This window comes from Canis lupus, chromosome 3 (genome assembly GCF_003254725.2).
Source record: "Canis lupus dingo isolate Sandy chromosome 3, ASM325472v2, whole genome shotgun sequence".
Taxonomy (NCBI): Eukaryota; Metazoa; Chordata; class Mammalia; order Carnivora; family Canidae; genus Canis; species Canis lupus.
In genome coordinates this window covers 33,956,174-33,979,070 of record NC_064245.1, presented here as the reverse complement: position 1 = coordinate 33,979,070, position 22,897 = coordinate 33,956,174, and the positions used below count along the sequence as shown (strand labels likewise).

At 35.6% G+C, this 22,897-nt stretch overlaps 1 protein-coding gene across 5 annotated transcripts in view; it reads right to left on the bottom strand.

Moving 5' to 3' along the window:
- Positions 1–22,897, bottom strand: part of GABRB3 (gamma-aminobutyric acid type A receptor subunit beta3) — a 226,065-nt gene that overhangs the window by 10,950 nt on the left and 192,218 nt on the right. For all 5 annotated transcript variants that reach the window (XM_035714122.2, XM_025437407.3, XM_035714121.2 and 2 more), the window contains 2 exons: positions 9,419–9,571; positions 2,577–2,821 (listed from right to left, as the gene is read on the bottom strand). In XM_035714122.2, coding sequence (XP_035570015.1) covers positions 2,577–2,821; positions 9,419–9,571 — 398 coding nt within the window. The remainder of the gene's footprint in view (positions 1–2,576; positions 2,822–9,418; positions 9,572–22,897) is intronic.

Genomic DNA, 22,897 nt, shown 5'->3' with positions numbered 1-22,897 from the left:
AAATAAAGTCATGATTTACATTGCACCACTAGTCTGAGGAGAAACTAAGTGAATATGTGAACATTTGAGCATTCATTAACCACTAAGTTAAAATAGTGTAAAACTACTGAATATAAGGAAAATATACTTAAGATTTTATAGTAAGGTCAATAACACCATCATCCCAAAGATAGTCATTGGTGGCACAGATCCCCCTTGCTGGCCTGCAGAGCCCCTGAGGTTACCACTCTGACATCCCTTATAAAATAACAAAGGTGACCTCAGAAAGATTATGACAGAGCAAATCCCTGTGACCAGCCCAGTGTCCTCCATCAGTCCAAGGACAGGTGGAGCCCTCCCAGCTTCAGAGCTCCCATCTATAAAGCAGATGGGGTTCCCTGAGGCTGTTGATGGCCACACTAACAATCCTGAAAGATATCACTGAAAGTGAATGAGTAAATAATTATAATTACAAAGAATTCTTGAAGGTGTTGGCCAGTGCATAGTACCATTTATGTTTTGCATGAAGTTTGTGATTCTTTTCTCACTTTCCCTTAACTCATACACATCACATGACATGAGCTTTTTGGGAGATTCATTCCCATCTAAAAATTATCACTATATTCTTAGATGTGGGTCAGAAATAATTTTTTTAACAGACTGCTAGGTTTTTTTTTAAGATTTTATTTATTCATGATAGACAGAGAGAGAGAGAGAGAGAGAGAGAGAGGCAGAGACACAGGCAGAGGGAGAAGCAAGCTCCATGCCAGGACCCGACATGGGACTCGATCCCGGGACTCCAGGATCACGCCCTGGGCCAAAGGCAGGCGCTAAACCACTGAGCCACCCAGGGATCCCCCCAGTTAAATAATTTTTAATGCTTATCTTTAAGGATATAAAATATGCTTTTAAAACTAGTATCTATGCACCTGTATATCAACTTCAGACCTTAACAGCTGATCTACAATTACAGATTTTTAAAAATAGGAACATGTAAAGGCTTTAACAAAGCTGTTGGGAAAACATAGAAACAATTTTTCAGGGAAACAATAAAAATGGCCTTGTGAATAAATTTTCCTCTACACCTGATTTATAATATAATATCTGACATAAAATATTTTTCACATTCTCCTACTTATCTCTGTGCATGTTAGAGGTGTTTCTGTTTTTGCTTTTAATTTTAAGCTTCACACTCTAAAAGGTATTTCTGTAGCACAACAATTTGACTGTTCTAAATCATATCATTTAGAAGAAAGGAAACAAATTTATAATCTGTTTAAGTTATGAGGGAATTTGGAAAAAAACAGCATTGTATGTGTATCTGTATATCTATGTGATGGAAACAATAATGATGTAATGAATTCTAGTTTCCTTGGAAATAGTGTGACCAAAGCATATTGTGTATTCATAGTAGGATGCAGACTTACTTAGGAACATAACAGTGTGGTACTAAGTATATTTTCCAGTAAGAAGTTCAGGGTAATTTTGCTTGTGGAAGCCTGATTTTCTTCACAGATCCTGGGCTTCTCTGCCAACTCTATTTATGTTTTGCTGAAAGGAGGGGAGCCATTTACATTCATTTAACTGCCTGTATTCATTCATGAATGTTTGTCAACCTATTCTGGGCCACCAGTGGTCTATGGACACAGCAAATACTTTAAGGAGCTGCTGTATTCCTCTAAGGAACAGACCCATGACATGCATTAAGAGCATGAGAGAAGGCAAGGAAAAACCACAGACTTGAGAAATAAGTAAATTTAGCAAGAAGAATTAAATAATAAAGAAATATAGGAGCAAGCACATAAGCAGGGAGAAATATATTTTTGAGAACTTGATGGAGTGCAAGAGGTAGAAAGATAAAGACAGAAATTATATAGAAACTATAATGTCCTTTCATTAAAGTACTGTTTAATTACAATGATATATATTATTAAAAAATAAACTGAAATGACATGTAGTTGCAAAATTACTTTGTAACTGGAAGGATGTAAGGATGCTAAGCTGGACTGGAGAGGGTGGACCTAATTTACGGTCTCTTTTAGAGTGTATAGCCCAAAGGCTTCCTAAAGCCTGGGTCTGCCAGGCTCTGACTTTTTGTGAGCACATCTGGCAGGGGATAGGACCAGGGCATATCTATGAGATCCCTTGGACAGAGCACTGCTCCTGCTTTGCCCTAAGGACCTTGGGGACTATGCCAGATAGAGGGTGGATGAGAGAGGGGTCTACTAACACTGTAAAAGAACAGTGGCATCCTAGACAATCAAATTTGTAGTTTTATTACTAAAGGAATATTGCAACATTTTGGAAACATGCTTTTACATGTCAGGTTTAGGGCTAACATCCCACATGGTATTCACATAATCTGTTCTTTTCATAGGAAACTAGAAGCTTGTGGCTTCTCCAGCTTCTGCACTAATTTTGGTTTTATATAAAATTCAGTGACTCGCAGGGGGCAACATTTTAGGTTATGAACAAAAGTCCACACAACTCCTACTTAAAGGTCACATAAGTAACTGTAGTGACTGATGAGTGGTAGGTGGCAGGATGGGTCTGTGAAAGGAATGATGGGTGAGTGGTCAAGCTGGTGGAGGGCCTACCCGATTGCTTTCACTCTTGGAACGGTCATTCTTTGCCTTGGCTGTCTTTTCTGCAAGCTTCTTCTGCCTTTGAGGGCCTCTTCCAAAGAAAATGTAGTTGACAAAGGCATACTCCAGAAGGGCCAGAAATACAAAGACAAAGCAGCCCATGAGGTACATGTCAATGGCTTTGACATAGGGGATTTTGGGCAATGTCTCCCGAAGATGTGTGTTGATGGTTGTCATCGTCAGCACAGTTGTAATCCCTATAAAAGAAACAGAAGGGTGAGAGGCTGAAGCTTAGCAGCTCCATTCCTCACTTTTCACTTTTGTATTTATCAAACAGCTTGAAATAGTTGGAGATGACAGATTGAATATTACTGGGCAATCATAAAGTAATAGAGCATGAACTGTGTTGTGTGGGCAGCAGGTCACACCTCAGGTCAGGAAGCTGACATCTCTGCTCCCTCTTGGTACACCACCCAGTGGCACCTGGCTCGTAGAGAGAAGGAATTGAGGATATATGGAGATGTATAGGTGGAAAAGGAAAGTTGGAAGAAATGAAAATGAACCCAGAAACTAACATAAAACAGTGTGTGTCAGGATGAGAAGCTTCCAAGAAGAATCAATCTATGAAGAATCAAAGAAAAGGATCATCTAAGGCCATTAGTGAGAGTTCTGTAAGCCTGCTTGTTACAAGAAAACAATTTTTACTACAATACTTTATCAACAAGAAAACAATTCTTACTACAATACTTTATGAACAAGGGGCATGAGGCAATGATTTTTAAAACTGTTAGTGAACATGATCCAGTCCTGAGCTCATGTATTTATCTATTCTGATATACAGCTATAAGTTAATATATTTAAAATCTCATCAGTTAAGACATTAAATAGAAAGCAAGATCCCTCAAACTGAGCACCCTGGCCCATCTTTGCTATTTCAGTTTGCACACAGAAAATACCTGCATCCATGACTATTCAGGACTCTGCCCTTCATGTACATTAATGCAGATCCATTTTAAACAATTTTAGAGACTAAACATCTAGAGGTAAAAGATAAACATGAGGGTAAAGTTTAAAATAACTTTAAACCTTAAATAATGAAAATGTAGTCATATGTAAATATAAAAAGATGGTTTCATCTGTACCAGGTTTATTTTGGCAGATAAAGTCAAAATAAAAATGTATATATTGCACAACTATGTTAGAATTTTATATTTCTTAAAGAACAATTGTCTTGGTATTTTCTTTCATGTAAAGTATAAATCTTTAAGATGTAATAAGTATATTTGCTTTTTTTAACTGGTTTTTGCCTTTTTTTCCCTCTCCTCCAAAAATATAAAAATGTATGCATGTTCATCAAGTTGCACAATTCATTTCTGAAAAACGAACTGGAAAAGTAATCAACATTAGTATGAGAAAAACTCAACTATGAAAATCAAAAGTGTTATTTAATTGTAAACCACTCTTCATACATCAATGAATTATAATTAAAATTGTATTTAAAAAAAAAAAACTTCAGGGAAGTTCAGGGAACTTATTACTTCAGTACTTCAGGGAAGCTCCTGAGGACACACTATCTCACAGAGTCCTTTCCCTCCTCAACTAAGAGTCTATACCAGCTTCTCAAAATATGTTTGGTAGAGTCAAGGCCAAATGATTTTATTCAAACTATAGAATCTCACCATACTCTGGGGGCTGACCAGATCCTTTTTTAAAAAACTGTCATTATGTTGACTTGTCTAGATGATAGTAGTGTGTGAATGATCTGTTTTCCTAGCAGAGTTAAGTCTAGTCGCTAAAAGCACACATGGACCATATATTGCAATTCTACTTTTTTTGCTATACGAATATTTCATATTGGATAATCTGAAGTGATAGAGAGGAGAGGACATGCCAGTGACTTGACTAGAGTTTGTTGAACTGAGCGAAGCCACACATGCAGGAAGGATATGGATTGCTCACTTTTTTTGTGGGACAATAACTACTATAGCTGACTTGCTCTCTCTTAAAATATTAAGAAGTTTCAAGGATGCAAGACAGCTCCAAAGGGTTAGCTCCTTTCTATCCATTCAACTGGTGCCACTGAATGCAATTACCGCTGTGTCTTCTAGGACTCAATAGAAACACCTCCGTTTCGTTATGTCATGCCTTCCTGCAAAATGGAGACTTTTGAAAGTGAGAGCATTAGCTATGGTCCCTCAGCCATAACAACCTGAAAACACAATGTCACTGAGACTAGGGGACAGTGCAGACCAGAGAGGTCAGTGTTCCCAAGAGACAGGGCAGAGCCCATACTGCCTCTACATATGATCCCACCAAAGGCACTTCTTTGAACCTCCAGATCTCATCCAACCTCCAGTGGAGGGTTTGTATTTGCTAAGCATCTTAGTTTGATGCCTTCCAGATTCCTATCCTATTGCTGGAGGTAGGCATCCTTATCCTGCGTGTCCCACAGAGAGAACCTTCAGACCACAGATCTCTACTGGCTCAGGACTATCTGGAGGGCAGGGAGTAAAGCCCAGGCTTCTGTCACTAGCATGTGCTCTCCTTCCACTCACCTCTAAACTGCTATTAAAAGTAGAGGAAGGAATTGAGGCACTGAAGAACTATTTTTGTGTGTAACTGCAAGCCATGATAGCTATGGAATATATGGAAATTGAATAAGTCAGTATATTTTAAGATTTTCCTTTAAAGTAACATTCATGTGCACCTGGGGACTTTTAAATTTGAAAATGGCAATGAGATGATTAGAGTTCACAAATAAATGTGAAAACACCATGTAAACTTTCCAAAATTAGGTGTTCTCACCATTATTAAAAAATTTTGTGATTTTTGCTCCCATAATTTTTTTCCTTCCAAAGATATTTGAAAAGCTTGAACACATTGGTTTAGCTATTGCTTTGGCTCTCCAGCTGACTGTTTTGAGTGGATATGTATGACACAGGCCTCAGTGAATGTCCAGGGAAATGGGATGAAGGAACACAGGGATAAGAGCCAGCACTGGCACTCAGTGGTAAAAGCAGCCCCGAGGAAAACGGGAGAGCACCCTGGCTCAGACCCATCAGCTCAGCTCAAGGACTCTCTTAACAGTATGGTTTTGGGGTGAGTGCTTTGTTGGGGCTCACATTAACTCTAAGTTTAAAAAGCCAGTGCATTTACTAATTCTTTGTATCATTTTTCTTCCTATCTAAATATTGTGAATGATGCTGTATTGTAGTGATTCGCAGACCTGGATGGTATAGCCACATGGCCCAGGCCAAAAGCCTAGCTCTGCCACTTCTCAGAAGCATAATCTGAGCTTTGATGGGTCCCCACCATTGTCTAGAGCTGTTGTGAAGTCTAAATGTGATGCCTGACAACCACTGGTGATATCTCAATAAATGGTAACTGGCATTGTTAACACTAATAACAACTAATAATCATATTTATTATTATCATTACCGAAAAAGAAATTATTTAGTAGCTTCCAGTTTTCTGGCAAGAGAACTACAGCCACAGTCTTGCTTTGAACTTCTGCCTTCTAAGGGAACCCATCCAACTGCAGTACAGGAGATGACTGAATGGTGCTTTCCATGTTCTTTGTACACTGATCAATCTGTTCAATATTTCTACTAATTGTTAGCATCAAATTATTTATTTAGATTATGCTAATAAAATATTGTATTTGAAAAAACTGCATTTGTGAAGATGACTATGAAATAAAAATATAATTTGCATGATTTAATCAAAAGATACTTTATTTCTCTTGTTTGTGATCAAAATAATGTGGCCTAAATTAGTTTAAATTTTCCCTTTTAAAAAGGCCAGTACTATTATTCACTGATAAGTGGACTTCAGGGTTTGAGGAAGACCATCTAATTACAACTCTGAACTTTGCAGTCTCATGGCTTGTAACACTAACAGTTCAACAGATCTGGGCATCAGCCCCTGATCATTAGAAGCAGAAAACCCTGAAGCAAAGAGAACAGAATGCGACACAGCTTTCTGAAGGACCAGTGTTTCCGTTCTCAATAGAGAGACAACCTCAGACAGCTGTATGTCCAACAGAGCCCTGAGCCAGAGAGGGTACTCCATGAATGTCTTTGCTGAACACCCCTCTGCACAGACCTATACCTCTAAGATCTCATTTAGAAATGAGGTGCAGTCATCATGGTACAGTTATTCAGGAAGGATGCTGATAACAGCACTCAAAGCATTTTAAAAGGCGTGGTACAAGACAGGACAGGTGGAACGGGGATGGGGGGAGAAGGATTTCTCCAATTAAAGCCCCCAAGTCATGGCCGTATCTTCTTAAAGAAGCACAGAGCACATTAGCATTTTAAAGATTCTGGGATCCCTTGATAATAATAATAGTAATAATTCTTGCTTAGTTTTTTTCTTTTTAATCCTTGATTTTTTGAAATGTAATAGATAAAATAACTCTTGCATGTACTGTTATTGACACCATAGGGATCACCTGTAGCAGTTAAGGGGAAGAACCCGGGAGTCAGATTAACTGTATTAAAATCGTTCTTCTGACTCTTAGTATATCACTTTGTACCAGTTATGTAGCTTCTCTGTACCTAATTTTCCTGCTCTGTAAAATGGGAACAATAACATTGCTTATTGTGCTATGCATATTCTGCAGAACATTTGATAAAGTAACCCCACTGACAGCCTTGCAGAGAATCTGCCATCTGAGTATTTGGTAAATTTCGCTCTTAATGATTATTGTGCTGCTGTTATCTGGTGTTCATGACCCTATGACATACTTTTCCTTAAGTAATTGGAGGTGACCTGGTGACAGGATCGGAGATCCTGTTGTGCATAGGCAGAAGGTGGAAGAAAGGGAGTGAGCACACTGGTATTCTACACTGAGAGCTGGACCTGTTGGACTGTTGTCTACTCAGACACTGTGGCCCTAGGGGCACAGCTGCCTTCAAGACTCTCAGGCCTCAGGTTCATCCTGACACTGGCAAATGCCCATTCACTTTGGCCTCTTTACTCACATATGCCTCCCAGACTTGTGACATCAGTCAGAACCTGGCATTCCTCTAGTGGTGAAGCCTAAGCAACTCTGGGCAGACCATTTCTTTGTCCTCGCAAAGCCACAACAAAATGATTTAGGTATATAATCATAAGGTTGTGCTGTTAGAAAAAGTGAAATCTACTTTCATATACTATAATGAGGTTGGGTTAACTACAACTCACTTCAGATAGATTATTTAATATTATGGAAGACAGTGTTTTACAATTAAGGAGCTATAGAACTTGTATATCTTGAAATTTTAGAAATTCACATTTTCAGTACACCTCACTCCTACTGATGCCAGATAATTATAGTTTTTTTGCTGCTTATCTTTCTCTATCTCAATAATGACAAATTTTCCAACACCAATTCAATGTGAAACTCAAGAAGCTTTAGCTTCAAGTCTCTATCTGCATAGACCTCACTCAGGCTTGGGGTGGGGTCCTAGAAATTTTATATTTGTTTATTTTATATTCTCTTTCTTAAAGAGAGACTCTGAAATTGTAGAAGCCAACAGGTCTGCAAAACTTAGATCTTCCCCTTCAAATACACTTTAGGTCGGGCTTTTCCAGGTGCAAAGAAAAGAAAATAATTTAACAAAGAGTAATCTAGTAGCATTAAAAAGAAAACGGAGGCAAAACTTACAGAAAGGACTAATGCTACAGGGTAACTTCCACAGGCCATAGAAGAATCCTGGAGATCTTTATTAGGGGTGCTTTTCTTACCACATCCATTAAAAATATATAACAATTTAGGACTTTTAGTTTTTTATACTTTCTTCTTCTCAAATTAGCTTTATATTCACCTAACACTTTTAGGAATAGTTACCTGATTCCCTATGTGTTAATCTAATCTTGAATATGACTCTGCAAGCCACCCAGGAGTCTAAACCAGACATCCACATACACACATGTACACACATTTTCCTAGGGGAAAAAAGTATCAATTAACTTGAAGTCCCATTACAAGATGGAAAACAAACAAAACAAACAAACAAAAAAGAACAAAAAAAAGGAAAAAAGAAGGATAACTGGAACCCTAAATTGTCATAGTTCTCTGTAAGCTAATTTACCAGTGAATGTATTGATAATTATTTTCCATCAATTTTTAAAAGTATTATTGATAATTTTGCTTTCAGGAATTGAATTCAAGCCTACCAGAAAAGGTATATACTAGATGATTGTTCTTCAGCTCTATACTTATCTAAAATATACTTAAATGATTATTTTGTCCATGCAGCTTTATAATAATTAGCTGAATAGAGAATAATGTTTTTAAAAATATAAGCCTTCCTTTAATAATATAAAAATAGAAATATTATTGGAACCTATAAAATATACTGTACATCAGCTAATAATCCAGTTGCCAAATGACCAGTGGCCAGTATAGATCTCTAGAGCTCTTGAGAATCACTGAGAATCTAATCACATATTTAAATGCTCATTAAATTGTGTAATTCCAATTATATGTTATAATATTTGATTATTTTTCTGACTTAAAAAAGATGAATGCCCAATTGATCAAGTCTTTTTTCTGGGCCACAGAACAATTTTGAACAGGAGATGTTAAGCCTTGCTTTAAAATTAGTGTCAAAATAGTTTTATTATAAAAATATTTGGCAAGCATATTTTCCCTTTCATAGTCATGAAAATTCACATTTAAGCCTTATAATTAAATTAACACATGAAGGGAATTGTGCATGAAACTACTGTTTCAAGATTAAAACTGTATGGGCAAGACTGGTCATGATGTAAACAAATTATAGTTGAACTATAGCCTTTGAACTTCCTTAATACTGTAATGATAAGGTTACTTTACATTTTAGATATCATTTTAAAATAGCACATACCAAGGGCAACTCTAGCCGCAGATGCATCATAATTGATCCAGAAGGACACCCATGAGAGAATTGTAATTAGTATAGAGGGCATGTAAGTCTGGAGAATGAAGTATCCAATGTTTCTCTTCAACCGAAAGCTCAGTGAGAGCCGAGGATAGGCACCTATGGTAAACAGACAAAGATTACACTGAAGAAAAAGCATGGCAGACAAAAGAGTTTGCTTTGACCTCCATGGTTCAACAGCATGCATTTGAAAAGCCCATGAACTGAGGGGTGGCCCATGCAATATGCTTCTGTCTGCCTAATGGCATTTATAGAAGAACTGGGCGAGGAGTCCATTTCAGTCTATAAGAAAACAATGAGGGTACTCTTCTAAAGCCAAGTGCTCACCTGAGAACTATCTCTGGGAAAATACTGAGAAAATTTTTGGCTTAGAATACAGAACCATGCCAAGTGTCTTGTTTATTGTTTAATTAATGACTGTTTTCTTCTCCTTTGTAAATAGGGGAGATTTGGCTCAAGGTCTTACTGGGCAAAATGGCTTTTAGTCCCTTCAGCCCATCTAGAGCAACACTGTACACAGATATTTGAATTACTGATCCTCTTCTAAGGACATCTCAGAGGTACTCTGGAGAGGCACAGAAGCCAGTCCAATCTTACAGAAGGTGGCAGTGTACACTGTGATACTCTACTCTGACTACAAAAAAGACATTAAGGAGAGCCTCAGAAAGCACCTTGTCCACTTTCTTGTGAGTCCCAGTGCTAATCTGATGTGTGCAGCCCACTTAGTACACTTTTGGAACCCCACCATCACAGATATAAGAAAACAGCCCACTCATTAATCATGCCACATTTAGTTTTGTATTTGACTTCTCTGTTTGCTTTTGCTTTTCTTAGAGCAAAGCAAGGGTAGGCTACATTTTCTCCTACCCACTTCAACTGTCCACATTATCAGTCCCTGATAATTATCCACATTATCAGTTCCAAAACTCCCAGCTCCCGATCTATATTCTAATGAAGCTGCTGGAAGGTCAAATAGTGAAAACTCAATGATTTTCTCTAATCACCAACTTCCTTGCCTCTTTCCCTCTCACTGTCACTGATGGATGATGCTCCCTTCCTGAGATTGTTGTACCTTGCTTCTCTTGACCGTTTTCTATTCCAAGACCGAGAAGCTCCTATTCTCCCCCTGCACCCATATATATGCATTCTCCAGACTTTATTCCATGTCCTCTTTGATTTTATCCCTATATACTTTTCTTTAGCAATCTGATTCACTCATATGACTACTCTATGTTAAAGATGAAAGACTTTTATCTCCAAGCTTCTACTTTGGCATCAACCATTTTCAGCCAGAATTATATAAGGGAGAAAATAAGTTACCTAAGAGGCCTAAGCACCTAAAGGCTGACAATCTGTGAAATTTCCTCCAGTTGTCTGTGTGTGTATAATTTTTTTTTATGTAGCTCCGATAAAATGTATACAGCATACTCTCATCAGAGCATAAATATTTTCATACTTATTTCAAATTATTTGTAAACACAATTTAAAATTCTTCCAAATTTTCCTTCAAATATACACATATGTACTCAAGTTTATAAATACATTTTCCTGAATGCTACAAATTTAGGTTATTTCCATTTTTATAAAACTGTAAATAATATTCTTAGGAATATCTTTGACTAGTCCTTTTGCTGTATTTGGACTTATTTCCATAGGATGAATATGCCAAGAGAGGAATTGCTGGGCCAATGTTTAGGCTTCTGATATTTAATGCTAAATTGCATTGCCAAAGAATCATAAGAGTGTACACACTACTATAAGTACTTTATAGAACTATCTCACCCTGTAAACATGACAATGTTCCATAATATTTCTTAAAAATAACTTTCTCTAATTTTTTTGGGAAAAATTTGTCCTTTTCAATCACTATCTTTAATTTTATACTTCCTAAATGTTTGTTTTTCCTCTGTATGTAATCTTATAATGATTTGATTCATTCTTCTCATTTTTTATTCCACTTATTGTTTTTACTTATTCAAGTTCTTTTGATACTATTCCTTGTTTGTATTGTCTTCAAGCATTTTCTCAGTTGTTTTTTTTTTAATTTTTATTTATTTATGATAGTCACACAGAGAGAGAGAGAGAGGCAAAGACATAGGCAGAGGGAGAAGCAGGCTCCATGCACCGGGAGCCCGATGTGGGATTAGATCCCGGGTCTCCAGGATCGCGCCCTGGGCCAAAGGCAGGCGCTAAACCGCTGCGCCACCCGGGGATCCCCTCAGTTGTTTGTTTTAAAGCCTGTAATGGATTTGAGTGGGGGACATATAATACTTAATTTTTTTTGTATATAGAATTTATTCATTCCATTTTTTCCTTGTTATTTTAATATTTAATTTTTTTAATTTTTATTTTTTAATTCAAGTTAAGTTTGCCAACATATAACACCCAGTGCCAGTCCATCAAACGCCCTCCTTAATGCCCATCACCCAGTCATCCCATGCCCCCCACTCTCCTCCCCTTCTGCAACCCTTTGTTTGTTTCCCAGAGTTAGAAGTCTCTCATGGTTTGTCTTCCACTCTAATTTTTCCCCACTCAGTTTCCTTCCTTTCCCTTATAGTCCTTGTTATTTTTAAGACTTGTTTTTTAGGCTTACATAAGTTCACAATAGAAGTTTAACCACAAGCCTACTTTTAGGTTGATAATTATTTCAGTGCTTAATATGAAGTGTGCATGTACACTGATTTTTACTCTGCAAACAGCTAACCAATCATCCCAACATCATCAATGGAATAAAGCTTCCCTTGACATAGGTTTGAAAGATTCTATTATTGTTTTATACTACATTTTATGTATATGTGGATCATTAGCATGATGTGCCATTGAGCCGGGTTAGAGCCTCATTGTAGGCCTTCCCATCTCCAGATCCCTGGCCCTGTATTCCATCCACAGATTCCTGAGGCACAGCATGGACACTCTCTGTCAACCCATACTCAATATTTTCTATGGCTCACTGTTTCCTATAAAGGTCCAAATATGCATCTGGGAATTTTAGTTTCTCCAAAATATTTTCTCAAATTAACTTCAGTTTTATTTTCCACTATATTTCTTCATTAAGCAGATCATTTTGTAGCACAAAGAGTGTCCTCACTGCCTCAAAATAATTGTCCATATTTCCTGTCTCTTCAGGACATTCACTCTTCCATCATTATTAAAGGTCTTTCCTTATCCATACTCCAAAGCCTTGGTCAAATGCTACCTTTTCCATGAATTCTTTCTTCTTTCCTCCAAATGGAAGTGATTAATTACCTTCTTGAGTCATTTTTTTTTTTATTAAAAGTATACTATTTAGTAAGACAAGATCTTCCTTGGTAAGTTGGACAGTGCTGAAGGCAGAGTTTGCAAAGTGATGTATTTTTCATATACTGTGATGACTATGTAAATATTTAAACTATCACAGGTTATTAACAAATACATCTGTCTGCATGAAAATAGGAGTATTTGGTTTATATGACTCTCTAGCAAGTTAAATACTCAAAACATTCAATACCTTTACTGAATCTTAGATATCATATCCTTTAGCAAGCTCAATATCTTGATTGAAGTAACTTTAATGTTGGATCTTACTTTGCAATTTCATGGCAATCTCATACTTTATATGTCACTTATAATTTGCTACTCTTATTTCAGATATGTCTCCCTATATCCACTATACTTGGAATAAGTTTTGTATTCAACAGGATAGGTTGGCTTATGTTGCAGTAACAAAAGGTCCCCCAGATATCAGTAGCATAAAACAAAGATTTTATTTTTCCTTATGCTACATATCCACTTAGTATCTGGAACACTGCTTGATATTGTAGTAGACGTGCCACACTACTTCCCCTCCCATTTTCTTGTCTAGAGCAAGTCTTTTTGTCAATCTTTATGTCACAAGAGAACAGTTTAGTTCACTCCTACAAGAGAGCAGCAAATATTTTTTGATTAATAATGTAATCTGTCATATTCCCCAACTTTCCATTTTCCAAGTCAACTTTTTAACCTTTTCCAAAATGTAACATCTTCAGGGAAATTATTTCCAACAGAGGCAAATATTGATATCTATGCAGTAAAGTGCAACTGACACTGTTGGGAATTTTCCCTAATTCCATGGAGGCCAATGACATGAATGCATAGTCAAACATTTAGAAGATCACCATAGACCTTGAGGAAGGGAATACTAATCTGATTTCAGAAAGACCTTAATCTCTGAAAATTTTCCAATATATACCACAAAATTTAGAATAACAGAGTTTATAACACAGAATTTAGAATTAAGAAACATATCATTTTCTTATGTGTATGTATATTATGCAATATATTCTACTTGTTGAAATTGAAGTGCCACTTCAAATCAAAAAAAGTTTTAGGTTTTCATCATATGCCCCATCCATTCCAGTCTCATAATTCCAGAGGTGGGAATGAAAATTGGAGCAGACAACAAAGATTAAAAAGAAAACAGTCTATGTTCTCAATTAGTTCCAATTAATCCTTGTCGAGAGAGACTCATACACACTAACCTTGGTAAAACAGAAGTAAGAGTCACACTGGAGATACAAAAATATTTTAGAGCATGAGATTTGGTGATGCAAGAGAAGTTTCATGGTATTTGAACTGAGATACTACTATTCTTTGTTTAAATAAAATTTTTTTGATGTAAGGATATAGGAGCACCTTCAAAGTAAAAGATCCAGCTGGGCCAAATGAAGAAAATACTTTCAATCTGACATGAGAAAAAGACCTCAGAATGTTAATAAACACAAGAATTCTCAGAGATGTTGAGACGTGTTCTAGGCCAAGCCTTTGCCGTTTGATATGCATCTTAAAGAGGACATAAAACTCTTTTTTTGTAGCTCTGTTATACAAAGTCATTACACTGCAGGGAAAACGCCATGATGTATGCTGTATCTGTGGAAAAACTCTCCACGTGATCATAGCTAGTGGTTAATAAAGTTGAGAGGTAGTGAGTCAGCTACATCAAGACATACCCTTCAAAACAGCAATAGAAGCTGAAAAATTACAGTAGAAAGATGCAAACGCCCTAAAGCCTGTGTGCCAGTGCAGATGTGGTCAGGTTCCCAAGTAGATGCTGAGCCAACAGACAGAGGAACAGTCCCTGAACACAAATGCATTGTTCCATTCAGGGCTTCCTTGGCAAAACTACCTATTGAAGATGCTGATCTCAACCATTTCTCCCTAGATGCATTAAAAATTACGCCAAAACAAGGCTCTGGATATTTAATTTGGCTTAAATTAGTATTGCTCTCTAAAGCATTAATATTGTTGAAGAACTCACAAAAAATGTTGACGTACAGTATTTTGTCACCTTTGTGGAGGGAGAGAGTCACTTAAATGTGTCCATAAAGTAATAAGCTATTATAGCAACTGCAACAAAGCTGACCTATACACATCTCTCTTTCTTTTTAAGGTGGCCACAGTGAGGGACTCTCGCACCATTGCCTAAGAAGCTTCGTGAGCTTTCAGTGATGCTCTTGGGTTTTGTTTTTTTTTTTAAAGATTTTATTTATTTATTCATGAAAGACACACACACACAGAGGCAGAGACACAGGCAGAGGGAGAAGCAGGCTCCTCGCAGGTAGCTTGATGCGATACTTGATCCTAGGACTCCAGGATCACAGCCTGGGCGGAAGGCAGGCACTCAACCACTGAGCCACCCAGGCTTCCCTGCTCTTGAGTTTTTATCATGCTATCTCATTCATTTATAATCTACTTTTTCACATCATAATATAACCTAAAATTCAAAGTAGTGTTAGGAATTTTCTTGCTCTCATTACAAGTGCTCTTAATTATTTTATGTTCAAAAAAATCCATGAAGGGAAGGATATATATGAAGAAAGAGAAAGAGAGAAAGAGAGAAACAGGACTGGAGCTCAAAAAATTGTTTTCAGATTGTTTCAATAGGCATTGATTCTCCTTCTGATTCTCCACAGTAAAATCAGAATGTCATACCACATGACTTTGAAGCAAAGAGTGGAAGTGTCTAAAGAATCTAGTTTCAGCCTCATGGTTTATTGGGAATATTGCTTTGGGAAGTTGATTACCCTATCAGGCCCTCGGTTTCCTTGTGTTTAACCTGAGCAAGAATATCACAAGGTTAAAGAAAAAAAAGATGTTACACTTCATAAAAATTACAGACTATTAACCTGTAAAGAAAATCATCAAGAAAATAAAAAGACAAACTGAAGAAAGGGAGAAAATAGTTACAAATCATACATCTGATATGGAATTTGTACCTAGAATATATAAAGAATGTTTATAAAAAAGACAATCCAATTTAAAAATGGACAAAGGACTTGAATAGACATATCTCCAAAGAAGAAAGTGTCTAATATCACATAAAAAGATGCTTGACATTATTACTTATTAGAGGAAATGCAAACAAAACCACAAAGAGATACCATTTCACATTCACTAGGATGACTACAATCAAAAAGACAGAATACACTATTTGGTAATTCCACTACTGGGTACTTATTCAAAGAATACAAAAATACTAATTCAAAATGATAGATAAACCTCCATGTGCAACATTATTTATAATAACCAAGATATGAAAGTAACCTAAGTGCCCATCAATATATAAATAAAGAAGGTATATATTTGGTATATACCATACCATACATATTTCATACACATACAATGTATATATATGTATATAAGATGTATAATATATTTATATAATGGAATTTTACTCCGCCATAAAAAAGAATAGATCTTGTCATTTGCAACATGTGTGGGCTTAGAAGATATTATGCTAAGTAAAATAAGTCAGACAGAGAAAAACAAATACTGTAAGATTTCACTTATATATGGTATCTAAAAAAAACCCCTCTAAATAAATAAGTAAACAAATAAACAAACATTGCAGAAACAGACCCATAAATAAAGAGACTAAGCTGGTGGTTGTCAGAGGGGAGAAGTGTGGTGGATGGGCAAAATGGGTGAAGGGCAGTGGGGGATACAGGTTCCCAGTTACGGAATAAATAAATAACAGGGATGAAAACACAGGGGATATAGTTAACAGCTGACAGATGGTAGTTACATATGCGGTGACCATAGTATAATGTATAATGTATGGAACTGTGAAATCACGAGGTTGTACACCTGAAACTAATGCAACTTTGTGTGTCAACTATTTTCAATTTTAAAAAAGACAATAACAAGCGTCGATGAGGGTATAAAGAAATCAGAACCTTTGTGTACTTCTTGTGGGAATGTTGCATGGTGCCATCACTTTGGAAAACAGTATGGCAGTTCTTCAAAACGGTTAAAAATAGTTACCATATTACCGAAGCCCCCTAAGTATATGCTTATGAGAAATGAAAACATATCTGTAGAAAAACTTGTACTTGAATGTTTAGAGTAACCTTATTCTTAGTATCAAAAGGTGGAAAGAGCTCAATCAATGTTCATCAACTGATGAATGGTTACACAAAATGTGTTATATTCATACAATAGAATTTGTTATTCATCAATAAAAAGAAATGAACTATTTATATATGTCACAACATGGATGAACCTTGAAAACATCATGCTAAGTGAAAGAAGCCAGTCACAAAACGACCATATACTGTATGATTCTCTTTATATAAAATACACAGAACAGGCAAATCCACAGAAGCATAAATTGGATTAGTGATTGCCCAGATTCAGGGGAAGTGGATTGGGAGAAATGAGGAGTGCCTGCTAATGGGTATGGAGTTTCTTTCTGAGTTGATGAAACTATGCTGAAAGTGAGTACAGTCATGATTATACAACTTTGTAAACACACTAAAACCACTGAACTGTATCATTTAAATGCGTGAACTACATGGTATATAAATAGTATTTTAGATAAATCTATTACAAAGAACAAAGAATACCTACTACATATATTTTAATGGAAATTAAATGGCTTAATTTATATCAAGTAACAAGCATACTATGTGGCTCCAATACACATTTGATAAATACAAGTTGCTTTTTCCTTTCTGTTGCTTCCTCTATGGTGCCTTCTGTGCTCAGGATTCTATAATCTAAAAATTTTTTTTTACCACTGAACATTTAAAAAAAATTGTGCTGGAGGTTCTAAAAGTAATTCCAAAAGATAAAGGTAGCCAAGAATTATTTTTGCAAAGGAGGTGTGGGGCAATCAATTTCTGAAGAAATCTGGCTTACGTCATGAGAAATGTTTCATAGGTCAGGAGCCAGTAAAGGAAAATGATTTCATAGCAGTGCTAAGGTTTCATTTAGCATTGAGAGTAAGCTTGCTCTGGTCCCACCATTTTGGACTAAAGGATTAGCATTGGCTAGGAAGCACAAGTGAATTGTCTCTTAGAACCCTTCTAACAATAGTCAATGGGGGAAAAAGAGAATGGGAATTTGTCTCTAGAATCTAAGGTTAAATCACATTATAAATAGGATCGAGATGATAATTCCTTCTTTTAATGTTTTACATAATACTTTCTCTAGACCTATAGTAGATATTATTTACCAACCCAATGGAAACTATTTGATCACAGACAGGGCTTTAGTTTACTGAAGCATGGAATTAACAGTGGACTTTAGAAAAAATTAAGTGGATCTATTAACAGTGTGACATACACACTTTAAAAATACTTGTAATTTGCCATAACCATTAATGAAAAGCAAAATAGTATTGTGAAAATTGATTTTTGAAAAATAGAAAATTCACATATCTTAAGAGAAATGTTTCACTATCATTCATTTTGGGATCCTTCTCTTTTTCTTTGTCTTAATCTTGGCAGAAGTATTTTGGAATGAAGCCAGAAGATATCAGTCCAAATGTACCCCAGAAAAAAAGGGAAGAAAAATAAAAATGCCACATAACTAAAGAAGCATATTAAATAATCTGTTTTTCATGTATCTAGCAAAAACTTCAGTCTCATTTAGCTCACACAAAACTAAAAAGTTAGAAGCAAATTTCAAGTTTGGTAAAACATATCCCAAATTTTGCTGGTCAGTAAAATATACCTTTAAGACCAAAACAAAGGAAAAAAAAGACCAATACAAAGGATGAAGTCTCAACCTGATTTCTAGAGTGATATTTAAGGAGCTCTTTGATTATTAGCTGGATATATTTATTTTGAAATAAATTTAATGTAATATTTCTTTGAACTTGATTCTCTTACCAACTGCTAATTCAAGTGCTTTGCTTTTTTCTCCCCATAGCTTTTTATTGTTACAACCAAGGACTCAGACCTCCTTTGAGCTTTAGAGCACCTCTTCAAGAGCACACTGTTTGGGCTAAGTGTTTCCTCTACATAATGTTATTGGAAAAATACAGAATTAGATTTTCCAAAATGTGATTGCAAAATGTATCCTAATTGTTTTCTTTTTTATTCTCATGTATTAATAGTCTGAACTAAGTAAGAATTAAATATCAAAACAAGTGTACTTCTTTCCTGAAAAAATAAAGAGGAGTAGAAAAAAAACCTCATGATATTTGAGTATTATGAAATATGTAACATTTCCACAGGAAACAACTAGAAGAAAACGGACAAAATTTAAATCCATCTCCCTAAAGACATTGGAGAAATAGCAAGCCAGTAATAATATGGGCCAGGGTCTAGGAGAAAAAAGAAACAGAAAAGTGAGCCACATTTCAGGTATGAAACATGTATTTTCTAGAAGAAAAAGATGAGAAGCTAAGTGAGACATTTGACAGATTCATGGACCAACAGCAGACACTAGGGACAGAGAACATCAAGTAGGGATTCCAGAGTTCTAACCAAGATGTAAACCAGAAGGATTAACACATACAAAAGGACTGAATCTAAACTCAGAATTACTGTCCTAGATTGCTAATGCCTCCAGCTGTCTCACAGAGGTAAGCATAGATCCTCTCTGAAGAAAGAAGACATCATCATAGACTTTGCATTTTATCCATAATTTCCCCATGGGGAATAATAACAGATTAAACACAAATGAAGAGAACACTTTTGGACTGAAAGATACATCAGAAGAAAATTTCGAGAGTGAACATGAAGAGAAAATAAAATAAAAATTTCAAAAGGGAGAATGAGATATACAGAAGATATAATGAGAAGATCCAATAATGGAATTGTAAAATTGGAATTAAAATTGGAATCCTAGATGAAAAATAGAGAAAGAGACTAGAGCAAAGACAATGATGTCTAAGAATGCTTCAAAAGTGCTAGAAGACTTGAAGCCAAAGATTCAGGAAGGTCTACAAATCCCAGTTAATCATAATTACCAATGAAATAAAACAAAGAGAAAAAAATTAAAAAAAATCCTAGAGGCGGAAGATAATCAGATTAATCTAAAAGCACCAATTAGACCAACAAAGATCTTCTCAATAGAAGGGTGGAAGCCAAAGACAAGGAAATAATATCTTAAAATGGAAAAAAAAAATCTGCCAACCTAAATTTCTAGAACCATCCTATAAGAAGATATGACCTAGGTCATAAACAGTTAAAAAAAAAAAAAAACTAGAAGAAATTTGAGATCATGAGACTCAGACTAAAGAAAATATTTTAAAAATGTTTTTTAGGAAAAAAAGTTCTTTGGGCAGAAAGAAACATTTACAGATAGTTACTTGGGATAGAAGAAGAAGAATGAATAATAAAGAAAAGAGGACATTTATAATTATATCTAAGTGAATATTTAACAACAATAATAGTATCACACAGGGTTGTAAATATCTATGAAATTATAGACATAATGACAATAGCGTATGTAAGTTAGAATGAGGAAATAGTGAGTCAAAATGCACAAAAGTCTCTACGGCACAAAAGCCAAGTGAAAGAATGCTCCTAGTAGCATTAGTCTTAAGAGGTAAAAAGACCATTTTAGATAAAGTATCTCATTCATTTGGGGAATATAAAAAATAGTGAAAGGGAATAAAGGGGAAAGGAGAAAAAAGAGTGGGAAATATCAGAAAGGGAGACAGAACATGAGAGACTCCTAACTCTGGGAAACGAATAAGGGGTGGTAGAAAGGGAGGTGGGTGGGGGGTGGAGGTGACTGGGTGACGGGCACTGAGGGGGGCACTTGATGGGATGAGCACTGGGTGTTATGCTATATGTTGGTAAATTGAACTCCAATAATAAATAAATTTAAAAAAATAAATTATCATTAGTAACAAACACGTTAGCAAGGTTGTTCAATAAGAAATCTTTGTTTTCCTACACATTAGCAACAAACAAGAAACAATGTTAGAAATTTTTGCCATCTGTAATCACATTAGAAAACATCAAACATCTAGAGAAGTGAAACAAAAGGGTGCAAGATTTCTATACAGAAAACCCTAAAATGTTATTACTACAAATTAAAGAAGATCTAAATAAATGGAGATAAAATATATATACGGATTGGAAAAATTATAACCATGTGCCTTTTCACCAAATTCATTAATGCATTGCTAACAAAAAGCCAGACCATTTTCAAGGTGAAAATTAATGATCTGATGATAAAAGTTACAAGGAAATGTAAAGGGCGCAAAATAAGTCAATAGTAAATAAAGAGTAAATAGTAAAGTTGATAGTAAATAGTAAATAAAGTATCTGCTCTACTTAAATCTTCAGTAACTAACACTGTGAGATAAGGGGTACAGAGATGGATAAATAAACCCATGGTACAAAAGCAGATCTATGTACATACAAACAATTTATGACAAATATGTTGCTGAAAAGCAATGGTGGTATGGAAAATAATAAACCTGATCCATACTCCACATCACTCACAAAAATCAATTGCAGGTAGACTATAGGTCTCCATGTAAAAAAGTACATTTTTGCAACATACTGTAACCTATAACAAACTTGCATCTAAAATGTAAAAATAACTCAAATAAATTAATGAGAAATAATTCACAATAGAGACTTGTACAAGTGATTTACAAAAGAAGATCACCAAATAACCAATAAGGAAAGGTGCTCAATCTCACTATTACTCAGAAAAATGTAAGTTAAAACCACAAAATATCACCTAACACCCAGCAAGTGACTTCCATGTGAAATGCTAGCAAGGTTGTGGGGCAGAAGAAACACTAATGTCTTACTGGTATGAATGCAAATTGGTAAAACCAGTTTGGAAAACAGTATGGCATAATCATTAAGCTTGAACATTCACAATTACAGTTCCAAGTATACACTCAACATTTGTGTGTGCATATAATTTACAAAAAAGAAAAGAAAAGAAAAGAAAAGAGAAGAAAAGAAAAGAAAAAGCCAAGTGAAAGAATGCTCCTTGTAGCATTAGTCTTAAATAATCACCTGCAGTAGAGTGGATAAACAAAATGTGGTATACTTGCACTGTAATATAACAACAAAAATAAATGAATACAGTGACATGGATGGATTTCATAAACACAATGTTCAGTTAAAGAAGACAGTCAAAAATTAATTCACTATTATGCCATTAAATAAGGTTCAAAAACACAATATTAACTATATTGTAACAAGACAGTGGTTTCCTTTGAGAAGGAGAAGGTGAAGCAATTAGAAGTCATAGTGAGGATTTTGGGGTTCTGATAACATTCTATTTTTTTAACTAATTGCAGTTATATGATTGTTCACTTTCTGATAATTCACTTACCTCTACGTTTATGCTTTTTTTAAAAAATATTTTATATATTTATTTACTCATGAGAGACACAGAATGAGAGAGAGAGAGGCAGAGATAGGCAGAGAGAGAAGCAGGCTCCACGCAGGGAGCCCAAAGCGGGACTCGATCCCGGGTCTCCAGGATCACGCCCTGGGCTGAAGGCAGGCGCTAAACCACTGAGGCACCCAGGGCCCCCCACGTTTATGCTTTTTAAAAAAGATTTTATTTTTCTGTGAGAGACAGAGAGAGAGGCAGAAACACAGGCAGAGAGAGAAGCAGGCTCCCTGTGGGGAGCTCGATGTGGTACTCTATCCTGGGATCCCAGGATCACACCCTGGGCCAAAGGCAGAGGCTCAACCGCTGAGTTACCCAGGCGTCCCTACATTTATGTTTTAAGTGTTTATCTATGTGTGCTCATACAGAAAAGTTATAAAAGTTATCATTAAAGTAAAAAAGAAAAAATGATCTATATGCCTTTGTATAGAAAAAATAAAGCATGAGAAAAACTCTAACTTTTCCTAAGAATGTCTTGTGTAGTTGAAGTCTTTCAGAAGTCCTTAAAACTGGAGTTTGACAATTTACTTAAAATTCTCACATATTTTTTAATGAATTGGGATCTGTTTTCTTTAAAGACATTCAGCCATATATTTCTGGAAGATCCCAAATACTTCAGTAAACACATGTATATTTATTGTGTTTAAACAGAAATTGGATAAAAGAATGAAAATCTTTTCTTTATTGAAATTCCTGTTTGAATCACTGATTTAATTTCAGTAATTAGAATGTGATGATATAACATTTGCTTTGTTGAGTATTTTTGAGAGAATTTTTCAAACCCTAACTTTTAAATGTTAAGGATTA